The sequence below is a fragment of the Syzygium oleosum genome, unplaced genomic scaffold (assembly GCF_021117445.2).
Source record: "Syzygium oleosum isolate NSW1041296 unplaced genomic scaffold, Sole_v2.1 Sole_v2.03, whole genome shotgun sequence".
NCBI classification, from domain to species: Eukaryota; Viridiplantae; Streptophyta; class Magnoliopsida; order Myrtales; family Myrtaceae; genus Syzygium; species Syzygium oleosum.
The window spans coordinates 17,173,560-17,198,694 of NW_026607487.1; the positions used below are offsets into that span (position 1 = coordinate 17,173,560).

General features: G+C 44.6%; 4 protein-coding genes across 4 annotated transcripts; 2 read left to right on the forward strand and 2 right to left on the reverse strand.

Annotated features, from left to right (window-relative positions):
* The first annotated feature begins 351 nt into the window (after positions 1–351).
* LOC115672083 (pentatricopeptide repeat-containing protein At1g59720, chloroplastic/mitochondrial) lies at positions 352–2,362 on the forward strand. The gene has a single exon (XM_030593845.2). The coding sequence runs from the start codon at positions 407–409 to the stop codon at positions 2,246–2,248; it is 1,842 nt and encodes a 613-aa protein (XP_030449705.1). The 5' UTR covers positions 352–406; the 3' UTR covers positions 2,249–2,362.
* Positions 2,363–3,043: 681 nt separating this feature from the next.
* Positions 3,044–7,099, reverse strand: LOC115672085 (uncharacterized). The gene is made up of 4 exons (XM_030593846.2): positions 6,054–7,099; positions 4,418–5,053; positions 4,010–4,331; positions 3,044–3,470 (listed from the first exon to the last, which is right to left on the reverse strand). Exons 1-4 carry the CDS (start codon positions 6,672–6,674, stop codon positions 3,436–3,438), a joined length of 1,614 nt encoding a protein of 537 aa, XP_030449706.1. The 5' UTR covers positions 6,675–7,099; the 3' UTR covers positions 3,044–3,435.
* Positions 7,100–14,254: 7,155 nt separating this feature from the next.
* LOC115668038 (LEAF RUST 10 DISEASE-RESISTANCE LOCUS RECEPTOR-LIKE PROTEIN KINASE-like 1.5) lies at positions 14,255–16,235 on the forward strand. The gene has a single exon (XM_030589547.2). It carries the CDS (start codon positions 14,260–14,262, stop codon positions 16,192–16,194), a length of 1,935 nt encoding a protein of 644 aa, XP_030445407.2. The 5' UTR covers positions 14,255–14,259; the 3' UTR covers positions 16,195–16,235.
* Positions 16,236–16,798: 563 nt separating this feature from the next.
* LOC115671702 (uncharacterized) lies at positions 16,799–22,160 on the reverse strand. Its single transcript, XM_056309510.1, has 14 exons — positions 21,837–22,160; positions 21,595–21,747; positions 21,362–21,460; positions 20,233–20,334; positions 19,725–19,868; positions 19,436–19,530; positions 19,233–19,362; positions 19,049–19,153; positions 18,049–18,155; positions 17,912–17,963; positions 17,461–17,550; positions 17,286–17,370; positions 17,143–17,207; positions 16,799–17,054 (listed from the first exon to the last, which is right to left on the reverse strand). Exons 1-14 carry the CDS (start codon positions 21,930–21,932, stop codon positions 16,968–16,970), a joined length of 1,410 nt encoding a protein of 469 aa, XP_056165485.1. The 5' UTR covers positions 21,933–22,160; the 3' UTR covers positions 16,799–16,967.
* Positions 22,161–25,135: the final 2,975 nt, after the last annotated feature.

Consider the following 25,135-nt stretch of genomic DNA (forward strand, 5'->3'; position numbering starts at 1 on the left):
CGATAAACATGTCTAATTTGATTAGTGGAAGTTTGACGAGTCAAAATATACTACGATAGTATATAAATAGAAACTATCCTTATTTGCAGACGAACGAGATATCGTTGGAAACACAAAAAAGGGACCGGAGTTCTCATGTCACTTAGGGTAATGTACTCTAGGCACACGAATAGCGTTAGAGATACATACCCTTGATTCTATTTATCTCTCGGCATTGCAACCCTGAATAATCGTAATCGATATTGCAATATTAGTCATGTACGGTTCATCGAAATATATCCAAATTTCACGATTACAGAATCGGTGCGGCCCCATGCAACACACCCCGCCCGTACCCGAGTTCGTGCTAGCATAAAGCGTGTTAGTACGTGCTAACAAGTAACGACAACCTCGCGTCGGGAGTGGGATGATGGCTCTCACAACCTCGCCACAGCCCCCTCCGCACTCTCTCTCCGTCCCGACCAAGCCCAATCTCGCCGACCCTTACCACCATCACGGCCGTCTTCTTCAGCTGGTGAACGACTGCTCCGACATCGCCCACCTCAAGCAAATCCACGCTCAAGCTCTGCGCACCGCGGCAACGGCCCACGACCCGCAGGCCCACTTCCTCCACAGCAGAATCGTCTACGTCTCGTCCTCGTTGAGCATCGACTACGCTCGCCGGGTGTTCCGGCATGTCGAGAGCCCGAACGCGTTCATGTGGAACGCTCTCATAAGGGCCTGCGCGCAGAGCGGCGACCGCAAGGAGGAGGCCATCTCGCTGCTCCGCGGGATGCTGGAAGATGGGAGTGTTTCTCCGGATCAGTACACGTTCCCGTTCGCTCTCAAGGCGTGCGCGTATCTGTTCGCTCTGTCCGAAGGGAAACAAGTGCACGCCCAGGCTTGGAAGCATGGGTTGGGGCCGGATGTTTATGTTAACAACAGCTTGGTCCATTTTTATGCCTCCTGCGGCGTCTTGGAGGATGCGAAGAAGGTGTTCGAGAAGATGCCTGAGAGGAGTGCGGTTTCGTGGAATGCCGTCATCGATGCCTTGGTTCGGTTTGGTGAGTTCAATGCTGCGATGGAATCGTTCCATGAGATGCAGATGTTGTTTGAGCCGGATGGGTACACCATGCAGAGCGTGTTGAGTGCTTGCGCTGGTCTGGGTTCTCTGTCTTTAGGGATGTGGGCTCATGCTTACATTTTGAGGAAGTGTGATGAGGACGTGGTTGATGATGTTCTTGTCCAATCTTCATTGGTGGACATGTATTGCAGGTGCGGCTCATTGGGGATGGCCGAGCAGATTTTTCAGAGGATGGAAAAGCACAACGTGAATTCTTGGAATTCCATGATTTTAGGATTTGCTATGCATGGACAGGCCGAAGCAGCGTTGGATTACTTTGTCCAGATGGTTATGGAAGAAGGTTTAATGCCGAATTCTGTAACGTTTGTTGGTGTTCTGAGTGCTTGTAATCACAAAGGTATGGTTGATGAAGGCCGTAGCTACTTTGATAAGATGATAAATGAGTATAGTATTGAACCACAATTGGAGCACTATGGATGCTTGGTCGATCTTCTTGCTCGTGCTGGGCTTATTGATGAAGCGCTAGATCTTGTATCTAGTATGCCATTTAAGCCGGACGCTGTAATATGGAGGAGTATTCTGGATGCGTGTTGTAAGAAAAATGTAGGAATTGAGCTGAGCGAAGAAGTGGCTATGCAGATCCTCGCATCCGGAGGGGATTCTTGTAGTGGTGTTTATGTGCTTTTATCTAGGGTTTATGCGTCGGCTAGCAGGTGGGACGATGTTGCGCTGATTAGAAAATTAATGACTGATAGAGGTGTAACAAAAGAGCCAGGGTGCAGTTTAGTGGAAATAGATGGTATCTCCCATGAGTTTTTTGCTGGGGACACAACGCATCCTCAAACTGAAGATATATACCGGGCCTTGAAGGAAATAGAAGAGAAATTAGAGTCATCTGGCTATGTACCAGATGTCTCACAAGCGACTATGATCGATGATGAGCATAGTGAGGAGAAGGAGCAGTCTCTCAGGTTGCATAGCGAGAGACTTGCCATTGCATTTGGATTATTAAACAGGAAACAGGGCACTCCTATTCGCATAATTAAAAATCTCCGAGTGTGCAATGACTGTCACAAGGTCACCAAATTAATCTCCAGGATCTTTAATGTGGAGATCATTGTGAGAGATCGTGCTCGATTTCATCACTTCAAGGATGGCCTCTGTTCTTGCAGGGACTATTGGTGATGGTCCACGCTTCAATTGTGTTTCAAAATTGTTTCGTTGAACTTTTCTCAATTGAAAAGTGTAATTGCTGGGAATATTCTGAAACAAGAAAATTTGCACATATATATCTGGCAACATGTTCCTCTCAACTGATAATCTGGTGCTGGACCTCCAGTATTGCAGTGAAAGAGGGTGGAAACCAATTGTTCCTAACCAAAGACTACCTTGAGAGAGTGGGTCCATTTGTTGCAATTCATCTTGAGTCCAACTGGATAGGAACTGTAAATAAGCTTTCGGGTTTGTTGCATGGCAGGAGTCCCATCTATATTATGACCACCAGATCTTAATCTACATCCCAGCCTCTATGCAGGTGCAGCATCACTCAAGTCTTTTGTGGTGCATACTATATTTCACTATTTGATTCTCCAGTTCGGGTATGTGAATTTTGTTATAGCATGCATTTTTATACTAGAGTCTGTGTTATATGCATTCTCCTTGATATTGTGAATTCCTGAGGATACACATACTCTCTAGCACAAAGGCACTGATATTGTTTCTCTGTGACTTCAGTGTCCATGATATTGTTTAGGGACAGACATATTGCTGTTCTTGTAATGCGGAGCCCTATGTCTCTGTAGTGCCCTCAATCTCCATGCGTGAAAATCTAGTTAAGGCCCTTTCTCCAGTTCAGAATCGCCCTTAAATTTCTTAATAAGCAGCTAGCAAGATAATGGAGAAAACATTATGGTGCTTCTGAAGCTTTGAATTGGTAAACTTTATGCTTCGATATAAATATTTGCATTCCAGGATGCCTGCTTGCTTTATAAGGGTATTTTCATTAAGAGGAAATGCACAAGTCAATCTGCTTGAGCTTGACTAGTATAGAAGAATATACAGAAGAACTATATCATATTCACATACAAACAAATAGGGAGATAGGGGAAGAAGCAATGACCATGAGCCCGTATGATTATACATCTCCCACTTGCGGACGATCAATCGCAGAGCCAAAAATAAATTAAATACCTAAATCGAGCTCCAGAAAACTTGAAAAACACCGGCGGAGCATGAAACGAATGAATAGCAGGTCACCCCCAGGTGCTCTATATCAACATGAGGATAACCAGGAGCCTAGGGCTGGGATCAGAATATACAATGCTTAACCGAGTTTGTGCCTATCAAAACTGAGATGCCCACCTCGATGCATGCTATAGGATTCCTTGATTTGCGAGGTCTGATGCCGCTGAAAACACCAAAAGAAAGGCATGGGGTGAGGTAATCTTGATATTTGCTTATAAGACTTGTAAACAAATGATATTAGCTTAGAAGGAGAAGCTACAGAGCATTGAGCACAGATGACAAGACGAGACAACCTAAACAAAGCAGAGTAGAGCTGGAAATTCAAAAGTTGGTCCAAATTAGTTGCAGTTTACCAAAAAGTACGTGCAAGTGGTGTCGCTGTGAAGTCAACGTTTACCTAAAACTTAGAACTAGTGCACAAGCCATGGCCTCATCAACGACTGTTTTCACTTGATAATGAGATCAGTGCACTGTAAAATGGAACGAATCTACTGTTCAATTAACTACCCGCACCAACTCTCTACCAGAAACTTGTCCAATCATTTTTAATTCTATCTGGGGACTTTCTGCAGCTAATGGAAGATTAAATTTCACAAATGTGTGCAACTGCTTTGGATTCATCAGCTCAAACATAATAGAGAACCGAAGACAATCCTTTTATGGCAAAAATGATGATGAAGTAGAAAGCACTCTGAGTCTTACCTGATGAGAACGAGGGGACTACGACAACGCGCATGATAATGTTCGGAGGAAGGCGTAAGCGAAGAGGGAAGAGCCTCCCATTCAATGGATTGTGAGAACACACGACAAGGCTGTCGATTCCGGTCTCTTCCGACAGCTTACGACTCAGTTCCTCCACGCTATTCCCCTTGAAATTATTGAGGCAATAGCCTTCCATGTCCTCTCCCACCACTTCGCCGTTCTCGTCCGCTATGTGGTAGTATATGATCCTGCCTTCTGTCACACGAGTTGGGGGCGGCGACGCAGGTGGCGGAGGCAGCGAAGCCACTAATGATTCGCTCGACTGTAAAAGTAATATCATGTTTAGTTTCATAATCTCGAAAACAAAACGACTGGGGATAGTTACGAATTTGGATAAGAGTCGCACACCTCTTGCCTGGAAAGGTTCCCAGAAATCTCCGAAACCGAAGAAGAGAAGCTGTTCTCAGACACCATCGATAAATCCGCATCACGGTCAATAGGCGGCGCTTGCCCCAGCTGATCGCTAGCGCTCGGAGAATCAACCTCGATCTCCATTATGTCGACTTCCCAGAGTATCCAATCCTGCGTCGTGGTCCTTTGGGGGATATCGTGCGTCACCGAGTCCCTCAACGGCGGCAAACCCTTATTAGCCCTCAGGAAATTCCCGTACCGCGTCCGGAGTTTGATCCGGTTCCCCTCTTGGATCGGCTCCCACTCGACCGACGAGTCGAGCCGCCTGGGCAATGTCTGCAGGACCTTGCAGCCGGAGATGCCGAGCAAGAAGGGCTTGTTGGACGCGGTGAGGTAGCGGCCATAGCAGCCCTTGAGCCTGATGAAAATGCAGCCGTTTTCATCGTCGTTGGAGTTCACACGCTCGACGGTCCACTTGGCGTTCTTGGAGGATCCTTTCCGGTCTTGCGAGACGGACTCCTCATCCTCGTTGGCGAGGAGGTATTTGTGGTGGTGGCTCCGGAGGCGGACCGCCTTGGCCCTGTGGAAGAAGTCCATTCCCGAGCGGTGCTTGTTGGAGCTGTGGTACGAGAACTGTGTAGGAAGAGAAGCAGAACCAGTAAGCGAATGCGAACGGGATATGAGCAAACCTATGCTGATTCACATTTGCGTAATAAGACAATGTGTTTAGTAGAAGTCGCGAACAGAGGAAAAGCAAAGTTTAGAGCTTTGAGTATATCTTAATTTTTAAAACGTAGCTCAAGCATGACGGGGTCCTCTCCCCTTCAAAATGACGAAGGATTTGTTAATTCGAGCGAGGGCAAGTTTTTTTATTATTTCATTGGATTTGCACAAACGATGTCTAAGTTAGTACTTACTACTTAGAATATCACGAAATTTAGAGATCGTTAATTGAGCTGATTAAGGACGCTTGGACTGTTGACATACGAAGTTGCGGATAGCGCATGCCCAACGTACGCTCTCGATCCGAAGGCTCGAGTCGCGAGAGACGGCGCATGCGGGGCAAAGCAAGCTAACATCATCCCTTATCTTCTCGCGTTTTGAATTTGATTAAATAATAAAAATGAGACCAATTAGCTAGCTTGCAAGGTGAAATTTCATAAATATTACGCTAAGAACTAGATGGGCATGAGTAGGGGCTTCGTGAAATTTCTTTTGATTCATTTTTTTTCTTATATTTACTTATTGGGGTCTTTCGTTAGAAGACACTTATCCTTTCTCAATCATAATCTTGTTAACAATCCATGTTTTTTCATATCGACACACCGGATTTCAAGCATAAATAACACTTTCTTAATAGTATAAATGTAATTTCATAATAGATAATCAGTAGAACGATGGTCCAATCTACATGTAATAAGTGCTAGTGATATTTACATGGTACGTGAATTGCCTCTGCTTACTATCAAGAATTCCCATATTATGCAAAGTGAGTAATGTGAATTGATCAAATTTTCCTTCGTAAAAGCAAATTGGAATGACTAATTCAGCATCGCCGTGTGCTTTGGGATTTGTAAGTATTGAGTTCTAATGAATTTCATGCTCTTATTTTCGTGCTTATAACGAGGCTGACCTGATCGTGGTGGGAGGACAAGTTCGATACGTCGGACTTCCTGGGCGATCCTCCGCTCTCCGACCCGAGGACGCTCAGCGCGTCCTCCGCCACCGACGACATGCTCGACATGGACGCCAGATACTTCTCCAACGCCCCTCCCTCGGCCGCCGCCTCCGCCTCCACCGCCTCCACGTCCCACAGTATCCACTTCCTCGTGCCCCCCGTGTACGGCTCGTCGTGCGTCACGCTGTTCCTCCACGGCGGCGTCCCGCCGTTGGCCCTCAGGAACTTCCCGCACCACGACTTCAGCCTCACCTGGAACCCGTCCCTGATCGGCTCCCACTCCGTGTTCCACTGGTCGAGCTCCTCGCCCCCCGTCGGCGACGCGACCGCCACCTTGTTCCCCGTCATCCCCAGCAGGAACGCGTCCTCGGTGGCGGCCAGGTACCCGCCCTGGCAGCTCCGGAGCCGGATGACGTGGCTCTTCCCCTCCACCCGCTCGACCGCCCACGTCGAGGCCCGCGAGCGCCCGCCGCTGCGGCTCTGCCGGACGGGCTCGCCCTCGCCGGCGCCGGGGACGAGGTACTTGTCGAGGTGGCTCCGGAGCTTGACAGCCGCCGTTTTGGTGAAGAAATCCATGAGAAGCCGATCGATGGTCGCTCTGGGTTTTCTCCTGATGCGGGGTGGGAGTAGAGAGTTTGCGTCGTTTATACGTGGGACTGCCTGCTCGTCCCTTTTTTATCCGGAGTAAACACGGTGGAAAGATCGGACTTGTCTGTTCGTTCTTGTTGGTATTTAAATTAATTGGAGGAATGACATTGGGACGTAAGAGGAGGAGGAGGAGGAGAAGATGAGGAGGAAGCATCCATGGAAGACTTTTGGGTGAAGGTCCCTGTGCGTGAAGCTTCTTACGGGGTTGAATGGTTTGCGAGGGGAGGGACGACGACGCGTTTTATTGAATCCTTTGAGCGAGAGCGAGAGAGAGAGAGAGAGAGTTTGACTGAGTATTTTTTTTCTGTAAATTTGACGATGGACTGAGGAGGAAGAAGAAGAAGAAGAGGAGGTACGACTCCGTAATGCCATGGAAATTCTGCACATGGCTGGCACGAAGCAAGAGACTTTTTCTAAGTTGGCGTGTCTAACAAGGGGTCCTCTTCTGGAACTTTCCCTCTATAATTCTCCTTTTTTCCTTGGGCTGTAATCGTGGTACTTTGGGGGGAAGCAATTTTTGGATAGTGGATTAGATTCGTTGAATTATGGGGTTGTTAGTTATAAAGTTCATTAACGGAATAATGATATAAACAGTTCCTGAACTTTAATTTAATATGTAATATGATCCATAAATTTTTAATTTATTTAATGTAGTTTCTAAACTTTAGATTAATGTTCAATGTGATCCATGAAAATGTTCAATGGAGACTAAATTGAACATGTACCAAAAGTTCATGGACCATATTGCATATTGGATTAAAGTTCATGGACCATATTGAACAAATTAAAAATTCAGGGATCATATTGCACATTGAACTAAAGTTCGTGGACTATTTGTGTCATTTTCTCTCCATTAATCGCATGAGAACCTCCGTTCTTTTACCCCGATGAACCGAATACCTCTTTTTCAAGGTTCGCTTAATTGAGTTGCACTCCCAGTCATCCCGATTTCATGTCAAACAATCTTTTAACCTGATAAAAACATTTAATACATAGTATATATGGCTTTTTCTTGTAAAAAAAATGGAGGTAAAACAACTTATCGGTAGTAACAATTTTAAATTCATAGCATTAATTATATTCGCTTCGTTGACCAAATCGAGAGCCAATCTACTGAAATACACAAAAACGAAAAAGAATTACCCCTTCAAAAGGGAAATGCTTATGAAAAATAAGTTGGCATCAAGATCTAAGTTTGCATTTACCATCGAATCATCTTTTATAAAGCTTCCAGTTAGCATGAACAACTTGTACGTAGATAAGAAGAACAACTCCGGTAAACCTTGAACGACTTGCATTTATTGATGATAATTTATATCATCGTAAGTAAGTAGCGGTAACCTTATCTGATAAAAATTCACTGAGGTAAATCTCATCATATAATTTACCAAGAACAAGTAGCTTTTACCACAAATAAACAACTTATATTCATGAAAAACAACTAGTATTTACCAAGATCAAATTGCATTTACTAAAACGAACATGCTTTTATAAAAATTAACAGTTGCCACAAACAACTTATATTCACTGAGAATAACTTCTATTTACCTAAAACAACTTGCATTTACCAAGAACAAATTAAATTTACCATTAGTAGGGGTAAACCGAACAAATAAAGTTTATTACGAGCAATATAAGCTTTACCGTGAATAAGTAATCTTTACTACGAACGACTAATTTGTATAGACAAATAGACTCACTGTACTCTTGTTGAATGTTGTATCCTGCAAATTGATGATGGTTCCAATGATAACCACACTTTACTGCATGAGACATTTCATTTTTCAAAAGAAGATTTACTAAAAATGAGGTCTACTTTACTTTTGATGTCGATGATTCCCTAGGCATAAGCTTTTGATTTGCTACCCAAAGTCGATGACCTCACCTTACAGTGAGGCCACCTCACCATACAAGGCCCCGACCCGAACAACGCAAAACAGAAATGGGCTAAGGTGACCAAACTTTCTTTGTCGCGAACCCTTTGTTGCGTTTGCTCCGTCGCCCTCATCTATAGCGAGAAATTCTTTTTTTATTTGGTCGCCTTTTGTACCCGAGGCCACAAAACAACCAGAGGCGACAAACAGTTACATTTTGTAGCCATGCTGGAGACGATTTTGAACTTCCAGCCACACAAGAGGAGCCATGCTGAAGAAATGTCTTCATATTGCACGAGACAGAGAACAAAAGCCTATTACCGAAGAAAGAAAAAGGATAAATTGCAAGAATAGTCCAAGTTTCATTGGGCCGTTTTCGCTTTTCCTAGGGGTTTGGCGAAAGCTGGGCTGAGTTCAACACTTATACCCATGATTAAGGGTGGGCCGAGTTAAACAAATCTCTTTTTTTGATGACCGCGGACGCCCGCGGGCCGTTCTTTCTTGCGCCGGTTGGGCGGGTAAACTCCACAAGGTGGCGGGGGAGCCCCCCGCCTCCGGCGCCGGGTTAAGTCCGAGGACTTGCGTGCGGGGGAGATTCGAACTGTGCAAACAGGTTCGCTAAGCAAAGAGCCGGATGCCCTGTTGCCCAGGTGTTTGAGTTAAATATTTGCAATTAGTCAGAGGTTTTCGAGTGTTAAATCGGAACGCATGAGCTACAAATGCATAAAGATGTTGTCTTTTCTCTAGGATGTAATTCCCTTTCTTAACTAGAGAAATGGTCCGTTTTTAATTGAACGTGTAGCATATAGTGATAACGGTGTTGGGCTTCTATGTTACTTGAATAACGGTATGCCTACAAAAAATAATCTGAAGATTGGTATGCGCAAGAGATTTGCAAATCGATACGTCGAATTTCTGTTGCTCCAATGACTAATTCTATGCAGGTGCAGCACGTTACTTTTGATAAGAACTTCGTCTTTAACGTAACACGACGGTTAAAAACGCTAAGGTAATAAATTTATCATCGATTTCATATATCGAATCGCCGATAATTCAAAGCGCATGCCTCGCCCAACATAGAAAAGAAGCCCCTCCTGCTTTCACGTCCGATTCCAAAAATCAACGAGAGAAAATTTCCATCTTCGGATGGGGGGTTAAGCGGCGATTGACTAATAATAAAGATCAAAAGCGGTTGCTACCGTGTCAATTTTTTTGGCTGGAGGAGATAATAAGTTCGAAGGCACCTGCGCCATTCGGGACATGCAGTTTGAAAGCCCGAAAGGGACGACGTATCCATCGAACAACGACACGTGCACAGTTTAAGCCACAAGTCACGGAGGATGATGAGCGGTGGGGACGGGACACAACACTGCAATTCGCAGTTGACCGAGGAGGGACTCGTTGCTCGTGGCCCCCCGCCTTGAGCAGCGCGCAGGCCCCCACCCTCTACTGCGACGGCTGCTCTGCCCCCCTGTCCTCTTCCCCTTCCCCTTCCCTCTTTCCTCGCATTTTCAACTGTTTCCGAAGCCTTTGCTGGTTCAGAGTCCCATCTCGAGACCCAAGCACCGTCTGTTTTTGGATGGCCGAGATGATGCTGAGTAGCCGTGATTGCAACAAAAAATCGGGCAAAAGCCACCAAAAGTTTCAAATTATGGTCATTGTAATTGCTGTACAATTTTTCTTGTGATATAAAAAAATCCCAAATTTATGACTGTATGGCATATTTAATAAGCACCGTTAAAAATTTACCTACATAGATGCCGGAAAGCAAATGATGTTGATATGGCGCCTCACATGGCTTAACTGAAATAAAAACGATGTTATTTTGGCCTTAAAATCATTTGACGGGACCTTAACAGAGAGTATATGTATCACAAAGGTACAAGTTTGGGGTTTTGAAAAAGTTTAGGGTAAATGTATTACAATGAGTATAGTTTGGGGTTTTTTATGTTACAAAAAGAAGTTTATGGTAAATATATCACCGTGAGCATAGTTTGATGTTTTTTTTTTTGTGACTTTTTTCCGCGAAATATTTTTGATCTTGTGAAGACTCTTATGCTAGGCCAGAAAGGTCAGTAAATTTCCTCTGGCCGAAAAAAAAGAACAAGAAGAGAAATGAAATTTCTGGAAATCTCCAAATGGCGATTGCTTTGGCAAATCGCCCCCTCTCGATTTGCCTCCTACACCGGACGCATTTGTCTCGAATGGTCAAGTGCTGGTCACGTGTTCATCGTCCGGCCAATATGTTTGGCCTGCCGATGAGCTGGAGAGAGAGGCTTTGTGTCGAGACAATAGTGTCCTACGCAGGGGGCACATTGAGGCGACTTGCGAAAATGATTGAGGGGTATTTTTTAGACTTTTCCCGGAAATGAAGAAAAGTTTTTTTCCCATCGAGTAACATCTAATAACTTGTCAAACGGGCTATGAACTTTGAGCGACGATTAAAGCTTAGTTGAGATTGGAAAGAAATTTCAAATAAAAAACCATTAGATTTTATGGATAAATCATTAATAGAGGATCGATCTTCATTTCTTGAAATTATAGTTATTATTTTATAGAAAGCTATTAGGGTAATCTAGTACAATAAGTTCAAATAAAAAAGTACTCGCAGAACATTTTTCCTTTTTTTCATTCATTTCTCTACTCTCTGCCTCTCCTTTCCGGCATTGCATGACACAGTAGCTGCTGCTACCACATTATTGCCGCGATCGGCCGCAATGCTATTGCTGTTACGGTCGTCGACATCTTTTCATAGAAAGAGAAGTCGGGGAAGATGAACTCGTTGTCCTGGACTAATTCTTGTCCGTGCCCAGTGACGTCGCCGCCATCTTTCGCCATCGACCGGCATCACACCGAAGCGAAGTTGCTCGTCCGCGAAGCAATGGCGGAAAAGGTGCGCGATGTGAAAGGAAGACCACCTAGAAATCTGAAAGGAAGACCATATGCTGGAAAAGTCAGATGCGAGTCAACAGTTGTTACTGAGTTAGTGAGCCCCCGCGCACAGAGCGCGAAAGTAAAGCGACGGACGCAGTGGAGTGCGCCGGGAGAAAAGGATTTTGTTGACTGAGTATTAAAGAAAAGTGAATTGTTAAAATATTTATAAATAAAGTAAATTTTGTTATTTCAGAAACAGTTGTTAATCAGGTATATATATTTAAATTAGAGAAAATTTCAAATGAGCACTTGAAGTGGACCCTGTATCAAATAAGAGCATAAAGTGGCCATGACAGTTTCAAATTAGGACCCGACCTTTCTGGTCACAGGCTGGTTAAATATTCTGACCTGTTAAGAGCATTTTCGTCAATTTTTTTCATTCATTTTTTCCGGTTTTTCTTTCTTTCTTCTTCGCCGATGGGCGACCCTTGCTTTGGGCGAGGCCGCCCTTGCCGGCCATAGGTGACCCTCGCCTTGAGTGAGGCCGCCCTCGAAAGCCACAGGCAAGGGTCTCGCCACCCGCTGGCGAGGCGACCCTCACCCAGATTTGGCGAGGCTGTCCCTCATCCAACCCTCTCCGGGCAGTCGCCAGCAGCCGAGAAAAAACCAAAAAAAAAGGGAAAAAGAAGAGAAAAAAATTCAAAAAAGGGCAAAGGACGAAAAATACCCTTAACCATCTGGAAAGTTAGGCCCTTCTTTGAAACTACATAGCCACATCGAGCCCTTATTTGAAACAACTCAAATCATTATTTAAGAAAATGACGGCACTTTAAGGCTGTGCTCGTTTCCGGAAAAATATTTTTCCAGAAAATATTTTCCGCGTTTTCCGGTGTTCGGGGGCAGAAAATGTTTTCCGTGGAAAAGCATTTTCCTTCCCCACCCCCAAATCCTTCATTGTTTTGAGGAAAATGACTTAGCACGAGAAGCGAAGTCATTTTCCGAAGTCCTAAGCTCTGCTTTGCTTCGGACTTCCCTTTTTTTTTTTTTTGTTGCTTCTGCTTCTTCTACCTCAGCCAGTTAGCGGCCGGAGACCGGCGAGCTCGGCCTCGCCAGAGCCTCGCCGGTGACCTCGGGCGAGGTTCGCTGACGTCCGGCGACCTGGGCGAGGTCGAGCTCGCCCAGGTCGCCGAATCGGGCGACCTCGGGCGAGCTCGACCTCGGGCGAGGCCGATCTTGCGAGGCCCGAGCTCGCTGGCCGGGCGAGCTTGGGTCTCGCCGGCCTGTGGCGAGGCTCGAGCTCGCCTCTGGCCGGTCGCCGGACGTCGGCCGTGGCCGTGGCCGGCGACCTGCCGGAGTAAAAGAAGGAAAAAGAACACAGCCGGCGGCGATCGTTGCCGAACGCCGGAAAATATTTTTCGAAACTTTTTCATATTTCAGCCGAACACCGGAAAATTGTGTTCCGGAAAAACATTTTCTAGGAAAATGATTTCCGGGAAAACATTTTCCAAAAACACAATATTTTCCGCCAAATGAACGGAGCTTAAGGCTCTGTTCATTTCGTGAAAAATATAACGTTCCAAGAAGCCATTTTCCAGGAAAATGACCCGATTTTCCAATGTTTGGCTGAAATCTAAAAAAGACTCGAAAAATATTTTCCGCCGTTTGGTATGAAAATCAGATCTTCCATACACTACTTTTAATAATTTTTTTAAAATTGATTTTTAATTAACTTTTTTCTTTTCTTTTTATTATTATTATTATTATTTTTTTGATCTTTTTCTCCTGCCAATTGCCTACTACGGCGAAGGCTGACGACCGCCCACAAGCGAGCTCAAGCGTGGCTTGAGGGCGGCAAGGCTCAGGCCTGGCCAGATCACAAGGCTTGGGCCTCGCCAGATTGACAAGGCCTTGAGCTCGTTCGCCTTTGGCAACGCTCGAGTGTCGCCGATCTGGCGAGGCCTGAGCCTCGCCGCCCTCAAGCGATGCTCGAGCAGCGCCGATCTGGCGGGCCCAAGCCTCGCCGCCCTTAAGCGACGCTTAGCGTCGCCTGTGGCCAGTTGCCGTCCTTCGCCGTGGCCGACGATCGGCCGAAGAAGAAGGTCAAAGAAAAAGAAAAAAGAAAAAAATTAAAAATTAGAATTTTTGAAAAAAGGAAATTAAAATAATTAAAATGAATGGTGAAAGAAGGAAGTGTGAGGAAAACATTTTTCATACTTTTGAATGTGTTTTGTCCATCGAGGAAAAATATTTTCCATGACTAGTTTATTTTCCGTGAAACAAATGCCGGAAAACCCAAAAAATATTTTTCTGAAAGTTATTTTTCGTGAAACGAACCGAGCCTAAGTTTATATTTAGAATTTTTCCTTTAAATTATAATACGAAGATAAAAGAGAAAGAAAAGGCTATTGCAAAATTTTAGCGTGTACGGGGCTCAAACTCAAAAAAAAAAGTCAAGACCGACGGTGGGATGCGCAGCGTCGGTCTCCTCCTCCTCCTCCAACGTCCACCATATTTCCTCGAGCTTTGTCTTCACGTCACCTCTCTCCCTCTGCACGTGACTCTCTCTCTCTCTGAGGAGTCTCCCCCCACAAACTCTCACGCTCCCCCCAAGTAAAAATACTCTCCCTACTCTCTCTCTCTCTCTCCCTTTCTATTTCTGGGTGAAGAAGAAGAAGAAGAGGAGATGCAGATCTTCACTCCACCATCTTCCCTCTCTCGCTAGACAACTCTCCCCCCCACTCTCTCTCCGCTCGACCCCCACCGCCATGCCTCCCCTCTCCCTCCACCTCGCCCTCGCCGCCGCCGTGCTCGTCCTCGCCCCTCCCCTCGCCCTCTCCCACCTCTGCTCCGCCCCGCCCGGCGGCCCCTGCCCGCCCTTCCCCTCCTCCTCCCCTCCTCCCTACCCCTTCTCCGCCTCCCCCGGCTGCGGCCACCCCTCCTTCCAGATCCGCTGCGCCTCCCCCCACTCCCTCCTCTCCATCAACGGCCTCCCCTTCTCCCTCCTCCGCTACGACCCCAACTCCTCCTCCCTCACCCTCTCCCCCCGCCCCGCCCCTCCCCCCGACGGCAACTGCTCCTCCTCCTCCTCGCCGCCGCCGACGACGACGACGCCGTCGTCGCGCCCCTCCGCCATCCCGAGCCGCGCCATCTCGCTCTCCGGATCCCCGTTCCGCGTCTCCGACTCCTCTTGCTCCCGCCTCTCCGTGCTCCGCCCCTGCTCCCCGCCTAACCTCCCCAACTGCAGTCGCTGCCCGTGGGAGTGTAAGCTCATCAAGAGCCCTGTCCGTCTGCTCAGCGACTGCGGGTCCAATGCGCACCGTCTCAGCTCCGAGCAGGGCTGTCAGGCTGACGTTCTTGGCTTTCTCGACAATGTCTTGAATTTTGGGATCGAGGTCGAGTTCGACTTGGCTCAGGACTCCTACTTCGCCAGCTGCCGGGCTTGTCGGGCCGATGGCGGCGTCTGCGGCTTCAACTTCGACGACCCGGGAAAGCAGTTCGTCTGCTTCGGCGCGCAGTCCCGGTTCTCGCCGCCGTGGATCCGGCGCGGCGACCCGAACCGCGTTGCCGTGCTGTTGCTCGCCTTGACGTGCGCGCTGCTTCTGTTTTCGGTGATCGTCGCGATCTTCCGGTCGAGGCGGCTCGAGGCCTCCTCTTCCTCGGAGGAAGATCCGACCGTCGTCTTCCTCCGCCGCCACCGCTCGGCGAGCCTCCTCCCGCCGGTGTTCACTTACGACGAGCTCGAGGAATCCACAGACCGGTTCGACCCGAGACGGAAGATCGGCGACGGCGGGTTCGGGTCGGTCTTCCTGGGGAGGCTACGAGACGGCCGGACCGTCGCCGTCAAGCACCTGCACAAGCACCACAACGCCGCGGCGGCGGCGGCGCGCGCGTTCTCCACCAAGTTGTTCTGCAACGAGATCTTGATACTGTCGTCGATCGACCACCCGAATCTTGTCAAGCTCCACGGGTACTGCTCCGACCCGAGAGGGCTCCTCTTGGTCTACGACTATGTCCCTAACGGGACTCTCGCCGACCACCTCCACGGTTGCAAGAGCTCGCACAAGAAAGGCTCGCTGACGTGGCCGGTGAGGCTTGACATGGCGTTGCAGATCGCCACGGCCATCGAGTACTTGCACTTCTCGGTGACTCCGCCGATCGTGCACAGAGACATAACGTCGTCCAACATATTTGTCGAGAAGGACATGAGGATCAAGGTCGGTGACTTCGGGCTCTCAAGGCTGTTGGTGTTCGACAGGACGGGGAACCCATCATCGACGACCGGTTCGGAGTACATATGGACCGGTCCTCAGGGGACGCCAGGTTACTTGGATCCGGACTACCACCGCTCATTCCGGCTGACGGACAAGAGCGACGTGTACAGTTTCGGGGTGGTGCTGCTGGAGCTGGTGTCGGGGATGAAGGCGGTGGATCAGGAGCGGGCCAAGGCGGAGGTGGCGCTGGCCGACCTGGTGGTGTCGCGGATACAGACGGGAATGCTCCACCAGGTGGTGGACCCGGCGATGGCGGTCGGCGGCGGCGGCGAAGGGGAGGCGGCGGCGATGGAGGAGGGCGTCTCCGCCGTGGCCGAGCTGGCATTCCGGTGCGTCGCCGCGGACAAGGACGACCGGCCCGACGCGCGGGAGGTGGCGGAGGAGCTCAGGCGGATCAGGGGTCGAGCGCGCGCGGGGGCCCCGGTTTGAATGTCGCATCGTCAGTGGTCCCCGCCGAGGTTTCAAGGGAATGAATTTGGTGGGGTATTTTTTGTTATATATTTTGAGAATCATGTGGAGGCAAACGAATTTAAGAAGTGGGGTAAAAGCATGGGTGGGAGAAAGTTTGACTGGCGATGAGTGATGATGAGGTTGCTGTCAGAAGAGAGAGTTGTTGTTCATTAAGCATTTTGTCTTCGTAACACGCCTCTGTTCTGTTCTGTTCTTCTTTTGGCTTTTGGCTTTTGGCTACGCAGATTTTTTGAACCCTCCTGAGATTTTGATTGGCTCTGCGTTTTCACCGCCGAAAAGACAAGCGAGGTGTGAAAGAGAGAGAGAGAGAGCCATGCCTGTCATTAATGCTTAATGAATGCACAGATGTGTGATCATGGTCATCAATGCAAAGATTGATTTCGGCCGTGTTGGTTTCCTTTTTGGTTTTGCTCTTCAAAATCGCTGATGAATTAACATCAATTCCCCCCCGCTTCTCCTTTTCAACAATGCATGAGTAGTTTTCTCCTTTTCTTGTAAGAAAGTCAAAAGGGGAAAAAAGCAAAAGAGGACACTTTCCGAGGAGACTGTATAGCCCAGTAGATTTTTGAGGTTCAAGAGAGTACGGAAGAATTTTTTTGCGGAATTGCAGGACGGGCTACATTTACCAAAGATTTTTATCGGTGGTGCTCCAAGCGAGCATGGAATTTACAGCAACTGCATTCTTCTCATTACAGGGAAAGAGAGGAGGAAAATGTCGGTAATGTTGCCAGCTACTTGAAATATGCGCTTTCCAGGGCTCGGACCCTTTCGCTCATGGCCGCCACTTCCGGTTTGCCCATCAGCTTGTAGCCTCTTTCCTGAAATGAGACTCGACAAATGCCGAAAAGTTATGAGGTGCATGAGATTGTTTGTATCGAGTGTTTTTCGCAAGGTCGAGTGCAGTACCTGCAACTGCCACAAGAAAGGAGCGCCCTCCCTTTTCTTAATCCGCTCCTGGATTGCTTCAGTCGCTGCAGCATTCATAGTTGGGAATCAGAAGAAGACCCACATAATGCTTGGATCGCAAATAAGCAAGCGAAATGATATACCTTTTGTAGCTTGTCCAGTACTTAGTAGCATAATGAACCATACTTCATTAAATACATCTAGCTGCTCGTCCGATGCCCCGATCATCTAGCATAATGAAAGTGTATTAGTCGATCCTCGGCACAGTATAGTCTAAAGAAGACCTCAGTCGCACAAGCTGACGGTTCATAAGAGCACCTTACAGTTGTTGGCATCAAAATCTGGACCCAGCACTTTCAATGCTTGTTCATACTTACCACTCCCGTAATCAAACATAGCTTCTGCAAGCTGAGAGCAGTGGAAATAAAGGATATTCGAATTCAAATAAAGCAATCTTTTCGATGGCACAAGAAAATTGAAAGAAAACTTATGCAGAATCAATAACAGAATAAATGATGCCTTGAAGTTTAAGAACCAAGATTTGGTTGATGACCGGAAATAGCCGATCAAAATCAAGTGTTTAAACTCACGCATGCCTCTAGATTAGAAAGGTTGTTGGTGAAAAAAAATGCGGAATAATATAGAATGCAGGTTCAAGTGAAATAAAGTTTAAAAAGTATATTTAAGTGCACTACAAGAGAGTAAAAGTCTAATTCTCCTAAATAATGAAGTTGCCATGCATTGAAGTGCAAAGTAGTATTCAACAAACCAGGATCCCCCTATGCATAGATGATTGCTTCTTCTTGCTCATCCTAGAAAATCTACATCAATAAATAAAATATAATAAGCAAATGGCTGCTGTGAAATAAAAAAGTGCAGTTGCAAGAAAGGAAAAATCCTCGTAACCTGGATTTCAGGCCACTGAATAGTTCTTCTGCTTTAGAAAGTTCTCCCGAGTATGCCAAGGCCCATAAAGTCAACAAATCAAGATGCCATTCGATGTACCAAGTCTTCTGAACAATTTAACAAAATTTCATACATAACAGAACTATTAAGATCGTGAATTATGATGTGGAATAGAATGTTCAAGTGATTTCATAATCACAAGTGCCAAAAATAAGAGAATCCTTTTTCATAAAGAAATCATTAAGACATAATATTTCACACTTATGTAACGCTTAACCGGGGGGGGTTGTGTGGGGGGAGAAGTATATGGTTGCTCAATGTGTCAATTTACTTTATTTCCATGAGAACAGTCTCTGTCAAACACTTAGACAACTACACTCATCTCACAAAAGCCAGCAACACTCAGAAGGCATTCGGTATTGGCAATGCACATGCAGGCCATTCGATTGCTTCCCAATCCTTGTCAAATGGAGGACCAAAGCGGAATATTTGAGGGAAAATCCCGATGTACTCACAGCAGACTTATACAAGGCAAATGAGAAGTTTCTGATTTACCATTGATACAACAATATTTTGTGTAATTACCACCAATTCGTCAACAGTTCATGACGTCCAAAAAATTCAACCAAATTCAATAGGAGGCAGAAAGGAAAGAAATGGGAACGAAAGAAAAGACCATATGTTTGATCCCACTAAAAGTTTCTGAAACAGACACGAAAGGAAGAGAAGGCAGAAGAGGCAGCAAGAAAAGCAAGTATTCTCTTTGCGCACTCAAAGATGCCAAGGGTTAGCAATCTTGGAGGGTGCTGCTCACATTGCTTTCTTTCCATGGCAAAACAAGCAAAATATGGTTTCACATCAATTGCTATGTTATTCTGATATGTGTGCACATCTTTCTTTATAGATGAGGTACTGATAGGAAAAATTAGCTTTATGTCCTTAATTATGCAGTCTGATCAGGCACTAAATTCTTGGACAACAAGGGTAAGATATGACTCACCTGATCTGTCAAACAGCTGACTAGAACTTTTAGGCGTTCCTCAAAAAAATTTATGTGACCACGCACGTGAACCCGCAACAGCAGACCTAAAGCATTTAAGTACACCTGGATCCACAGTATACACAGTCAATTCATTGTCAAAGATGATCAATGCACCAAGTCAACTAAAAGCATAGACATTGACCTCGGCAGGCACAGCATCAGGTCTTTCCAGTTCCTTCCATATACAATTATCATATATATCAAGGACTTTTCTCATTGGAGAATGACCTTCCAAGTAGCAGAGTGCTACATGCCACCAATTGTGAGTTAACCTGAAAATGTAAAGTTACATTATAAGCGAGAATATTGGAATTCATCATAATTCTCATCGATCGATACTCATACATGAATGATGAACAAGAGATCCATGATGGTGAACATTCTTCCATGAACTCTACTGCTTCTTTAAAATGGCATTCGTACTGGAAAACATGGCACAACTGCACAAGGACATAGACAATATCACTTCGAAATAGTACAACAAGAAAAGAAATAGTTATCGTATTTGAAGCCTACAGAACTACTTGCAAGATAAGGAGGCAATTGTTCAAAAAACCATTAGCTGAAAATAAACTCAACGATTTATCCCAGATTCCAATCGCTAAGCAGAGAAGGAGTATGTTATCATACTCACGGCATGCTGTGCCCAACAATCTTCATTGTTTATCTCAAAACCCTTTTTTGCTGCTTTCTCAGCATCAGCCATTCGACCAAGCTCCAGTAAAGGAAAAGCAAGCATCCCATATACGTAATTTTCTTGTTGATTATCTGGTAAAACCTGTTGAATTAAAGAAATCATCATATCAGCAACTAAGGATGTGATTATAAATGAAATAAAAAGAACGTGACCAATCGAATGCTTTGCTTGTTCAAGAAAAAATAACAGCTGCAGTTATACTAGCTGGCACAGAAAAATATCGATATTAACATGTTTCTAAGAAACTTGGAATGATTGACAAAAAAAAAACATTGACAGAGGATTGACACTTTATATATTTCTGTTCCTTCATATTTGTCTACTGCTTTTTGCTTCCTTGCTGGACTAGTACATCTGGCATTGTGCTGACCAAAGTCTGTTTCTTTTACTAATGCAACTTCAACTTAAAGCCAAAGAAGAAGAAGGGTGAAAGAGAACCAGCAACCTGTTCAACAAGATTCAGGGAAAGATCTGCTCGACCCATGTAGAAGCATAATATTTGAGCCCTCTTCAAAGATACCAAATCTAGAGGGAAATCTTTTAAGAGCTGCAGAACACAAAAGAGAAGATGTTGCATCTGGACTTTGGAGCCACACTAAATACCAAATTGCATGAAAATGGGAGCTTGCTTTAAGTACCAAGACAACTTACAGGAAGGAATAAACCAACACAATATCTTGTTTAGCAACAAGCACTTGAGCAATTATTTCAGAAATATTATTAACATCTTTTGTGCGTGTCCACACACACACACACACACACACACAATACTCCACTTCTTTACATGGCTCTGCTCATTAGATCCTCAACAGATCAAATTTCTCCATAAGCACTGTTCACATAAACAAGTTGGAAAGCAAAGGCGAGGACACATCTATGGAGGTTTTTCTTCCGCTTCAATGAGCATTCCATACATGACCCTTTTGGCTACCTATACAACTCAACTCTGACAAATTTACTCTTATATAACTGGCTCTGTTAGGTACTTGAATATTCCCCAACTGTTTCGGTTCATTTACAGTTAATGCTTCTGTGAACATGTAGCTGAATAATCCCAACACCTTACATAAAGCAGATAAGTATAACTGTTCAATTTTTTGCAATTTTTTCCATTCCTTTGTGTAAATAACTCAATATTGGTTGACAGTCAATAACATCTTCACCATCTAGAGTAAGGATGAGACAAAGAACACAATGCATTGATGGGTCGTGAGGTCCCATATTAACTGACATGAGGTCTTTTGACCAGTCACAAATTAACGTGTTCTCAGATGCAATATTAACAAGGTGCGTCAATCTAAATAATAATCCGGCATATCATGCTATTATGGCTTACAAAAGAACATGAAAGACCCATTTCGACAAGGCAAAACAAACTTCATAATGCAAATGTCTGAGTGGTAAACTAAATCGTTAGGATGAAAACATCTTCTCACTAGCAAAACAAGCAATAAAAAGAACAACAGAGACAAGTTTGCAATTATGACAAACCAGTATCGATGACGTAAATCCATACGGAAGAAACTGAGACACCTTTTTCCCACAAAAAAGAAAAGAAAGAACTAAAAAAAAACCTTTTGATGCAGCTCGAAAGCGACCTCGTCGTCTCTGTTATCTGAAATCAAACTGCTGACAGCATTGAAAACAGCTTTTTCATATAGCGTAGCTTGTTCCTGCCCAATTGGCAAATTTATTAACACACTAAAAGTCTAAATTTTCCCCTACCTTCCGTAGGAATTCAAGATAACAAGAGAGAACCCAAAAAAGAGAGAGAGAGAGAGAGAGAGAGAGAGAGAGAGAATCTAACCAAACGAGACTTAGCAGCTTGAATACGCGAAGGCAAACGAGAAGGATCAGCAGAACAGAGAAAATGAGCGGCCAAAATGTTAGCTAAAACGCAATCCCCATCATGGTCCACCGCTTCAAGAATCACCGATCTCTTCCTACCGTAACTTAACACCTTCACGGACCCCAAAAAAGCTCGCGTCAGAATTACATCAAACGCATGGTACGCATCAAGAAAAAGAGAACCCCTAGTAGGACACGAACCTGCTGGTAGTAGGCGTTGATGGCGGATACGCAGTCGTCCGACGAGGTGTTGACTCCGTATCCCCACGCGTCGAACTTCGCGCCCTCTCCTCCCATTCGCCGCTTTTTCTCCTCCTCCTCCTCCTACCTGATCCTATCGCCGAAAGGGCCTCGTCGCCGGTGGGTGCGAGCCGGGAAGTGAGCTCGCGAAGAAGAAAGAGGGGACAGGATCGTATCCTGCGACGAAAGGAATAGTCCCGAGCGTGTCGGATTCTCCAACGAAAGCTGCTTGCCTGAGCCTTATCGCTCCGGATTCGGACAAAAGTTGTCCTGGGATTTATTGGAAGTTCCTCGTGGGATTGTCACGCTATCATCCCGTGGAAATGTACGTGTCAAGTGTCGAACGAGATTTCGTCGATCGCTACAGCGCCATCTGTCCGTTTCAGCTCGGTTCTCTCTCTCTCTCTCTCTCTCTCTCTCCTGAAAGCATCGCTTCTTGCTTTTGGACATTATCCTATTGGCTAATTTGATTGCTTTGCTCATTAATTTCTGTATGGAATGGCATAGGACGCTTAAATCCAACGGGTTTTACGATCGAACGACAAGATTTATCTTTCTTCTTCTTTTTTTTTTTATCGGACGGCCATGAAAGTTTTCTAAGGATCCTTTGCTACCCCTTTGCTAGAAATGTTGACTGCGCATTGTGCAATTGCGTCACGTCACGTTCAATTAGGGATTGCACATCCCCAGGCAATATCTCTACCATGATCAAGCTATAAAATATAGGATTTACTCAATAAGTGTCTTGGAGGCATTGATTAAGCAACCAATAAAGGAGGTTTCGCGATTTTTAGTGTCCAAATTATTCTCGTGCAATGCGTAATTATGAGATACTACTTTGAAAATTGGGCTGTTCCAAATTTAGTATGAATAATGAGTACCCATGATCTTAAAATGTATTTCACGGCGCGTAACATTTTGAGTTTTTAGAATAAATTGGGAACTCAATCTGAACTTGATGTCAAAATCGGGACTCTCTAATTGGAATCGTCACGCCGTCTTTAAATCCATACTCAATCTAAATGGGGTTCATGGGTTGTTATTATTAGCGTTGGAAATAACAAGAACTGGGAGGGAAAGAAAACTATCAGTGGAACGTCGAAAAGTAACCAAAAAAAAAAAGAATTTAAATAAGATTTCGTTTATTTTGCGAAAAATCAATAATTTTAAAAATGTTTTTTCTAAAAATGATTATGTATATCTCTTAGAAAATGATTAAACGAAAAATATTTTCATCGTTCACGAAAATATTCAAACATAAATTGTTGTCAATAATAAAAATATTTTCTATTAACTAATTATTTCAAAAGATATAAGTAATCAATTTTTTTAAAAATATTTTTCGCGAAATAAACGAAACCTAAGATAACAATATCGTCAATGACGGTGAGTTGTGGACCACAAACGGCTTTTCGCAGGTAATTTGCAACCCACGAGTTCTTTAAATTGTTGGGGAAAAATCAAAAGGTAGATACATGCATCATTTATTTTAAAAAAATATTTTCAAATCATCTATATTATTGTCTTTCAATTTCTCTAGCAGAGATTAGAGCTTTCTTGCTTCCTTGAGTTAATCCACCTTTGTAGGAATGATATATTATTGTTTTGCTGATGTGAAGAGCCTCTAGCTATGTGACTAGAGATGAACTATAGTGTATTCTCGATGATTAGAGGAAGTTTTTTTTTAGTGACCCCTGTTTTTTCTCGCGTTAGGTTTTTCATGTAAAATTTGTGTGTATTGTTTTTGCCTTACTTTAATTTGAAGCACTACATTTGCCACTTCAAGCTTGATATCGCCGAAATATTGTGACTGGTTGTTGTTGGATTCAATTTGATATTAGTTGGTTGAATTTTGGGGAAGATATTGATCCTAAACAGGTATAAGCAGTAAATTGTTACCCTTTCTCCCCAACACGAATCACTCGGTATTCTAGACACCGGAACAGACCCTAATCATGATACAATTGAATTAGCGTATCGAATTGTCTGATCGAAGCACAATTTAGTACGCCAAAGCTGTTTGGTAAATATAAGAATTCACTTGGTGTACTTTTCCTCTTTTCGCTTCAATGCAAATATCTATTTACTCTCTGGAATGAGGAAAGATTGCTCTGAAATCTGAAGTTATGCAAATCTAATTCTCCACCATGGTACCAACATCATCATTCCACATTCAACGGCGCGAGCAGCAAAACAATTGTCGTGGAAAAGCTCTTTTATGATTCCAAGTGCTCCACTCATGTCTTGATGCTTTCAAATTTCTGTGGCTCGATCGCCTTTTATTCTGGTGGAAGATCACGTTGGTCCGGTTTCTCTTTTCCAGAACTCAAGGAATCTGTTCGGATGCTTTTGATGGCAAATTCTACTCGGCGATAATCATCATCCGCAGGGACCAACGCTACCGGTCTCTGGACTTTTATGTAATGCGCAATGTCATTTCTAAAGTATATGTTAATTGATTGAATTAGATTCTTGAAGTTTGGTTTAACGTGCAAAATCGTTTTTTGAACTTTCAATTGGTTTGATTAAATCCTTCAACTATTCTATTTGAACCGTGCACCGCCAACTGGCAACGCTACAATCATTGGAGAATGAATTTCCGGCATGTGCTCATCACTCACGAAGGTACGACAATAAGTGATCGGCCACCAATTAATTTGGCTTGACAGATTCGTTTTTATGGAGTGAGTGTGTAATTAGCTCTGCAGGTGCTCCGTGAATCCTCCTCATTTTTTGGATTTGGCTTTGTTTTGCAGTATTCTAGACTTTCCTCCGTTTCGATTTGCTTTGCCTTGAAATTTATGTACTTCTCATATATCTTTTTGAGCAATGACCATAATGTTTTTTTACAAAAGAATTACGAAAGCAAATCACCCCATGTTAAAGTAAAAACTAACCGTGGCATTTAATCGTCCACGTGCTCGCAAAGCGTCTAGCTTTTCTCGAATTACGAGTTAGCTTAAAATTAGAGTAATTATTTACGAGGGGTGTCATTATCATGATCCTATGCATTGTTTCGACATTACCGAGGCGTATGGAATCAAACAATGCACGTTCGCGGGTGCAATGCATTCGATCCTCATTCACACCTACGACAGCGTGGCCTGCAATTCTTCGAACACACAGCGAATTTCAAGAAGAAGGTACGTCTCTGTGATTTTTGACAATATGTGTCATTAAGAGTTCACAGCATGATCACATGGAACGGTTTAAATCTTTCTCGGGGTTTGATTACTCATTACGCAATCAAATAAGGGAAG

Coding starts and splice junctions, on each gene's coding strand:
- LOC115671702 (XM_056309510.1), bottom strand. CDS start 21,932: ATGGGAGGAGAGGGCGCGAAGTTCGACGCGTGGGGATACGGAGTCAAC. Junction 21,748..21,836: donor TCAACGCCTACTACCAGCAG/GTTCGTGTCCTA, acceptor GGGTCCGTGAAG/GTGTTAAGTTACGGTAGGAA. Junction 17,371..17,460: donor TTGATGCCAACAACTGTAAG/GTGCTCTTATGA, acceptor TCATTATGCTAG/ATGATCGGGGCATCGGACGA.
- LOC115672085 (XM_030593846.2), bottom strand. CDS start 6,674: ATGGATTTCTTCACCAAAACGGCGGCTGTCAAGCTCCGGAGCCACCTC. Junction 5,054..6,053: donor TGTCCTCCCACCACGATCAG/GTCAGCCTCGTT, acceptor CTTCCTACACAG/TTCTCGTACCACAGCTCCAA. Junction 4,332..4,417: donor GGAACCTTTCCAGGCAAGAG/GTGTGCGACTCT, acceptor TTACTTTTACAG/TCGAGCGAATCATTAGTGGC.
- LOC115668038 (XM_030589547.2), top strand. CDS start 14,260: ATGCCTCCCCTCTCCCTCCACCTCGCCCTCGCCGCCGCCGTGCTCGTC.
- LOC115672083 (XM_030593845.2), top strand. CDS start 407: ATGATGGCTCTCACAACCTCGCCACAGCCCCCTCCGCACTCTCTCTCC.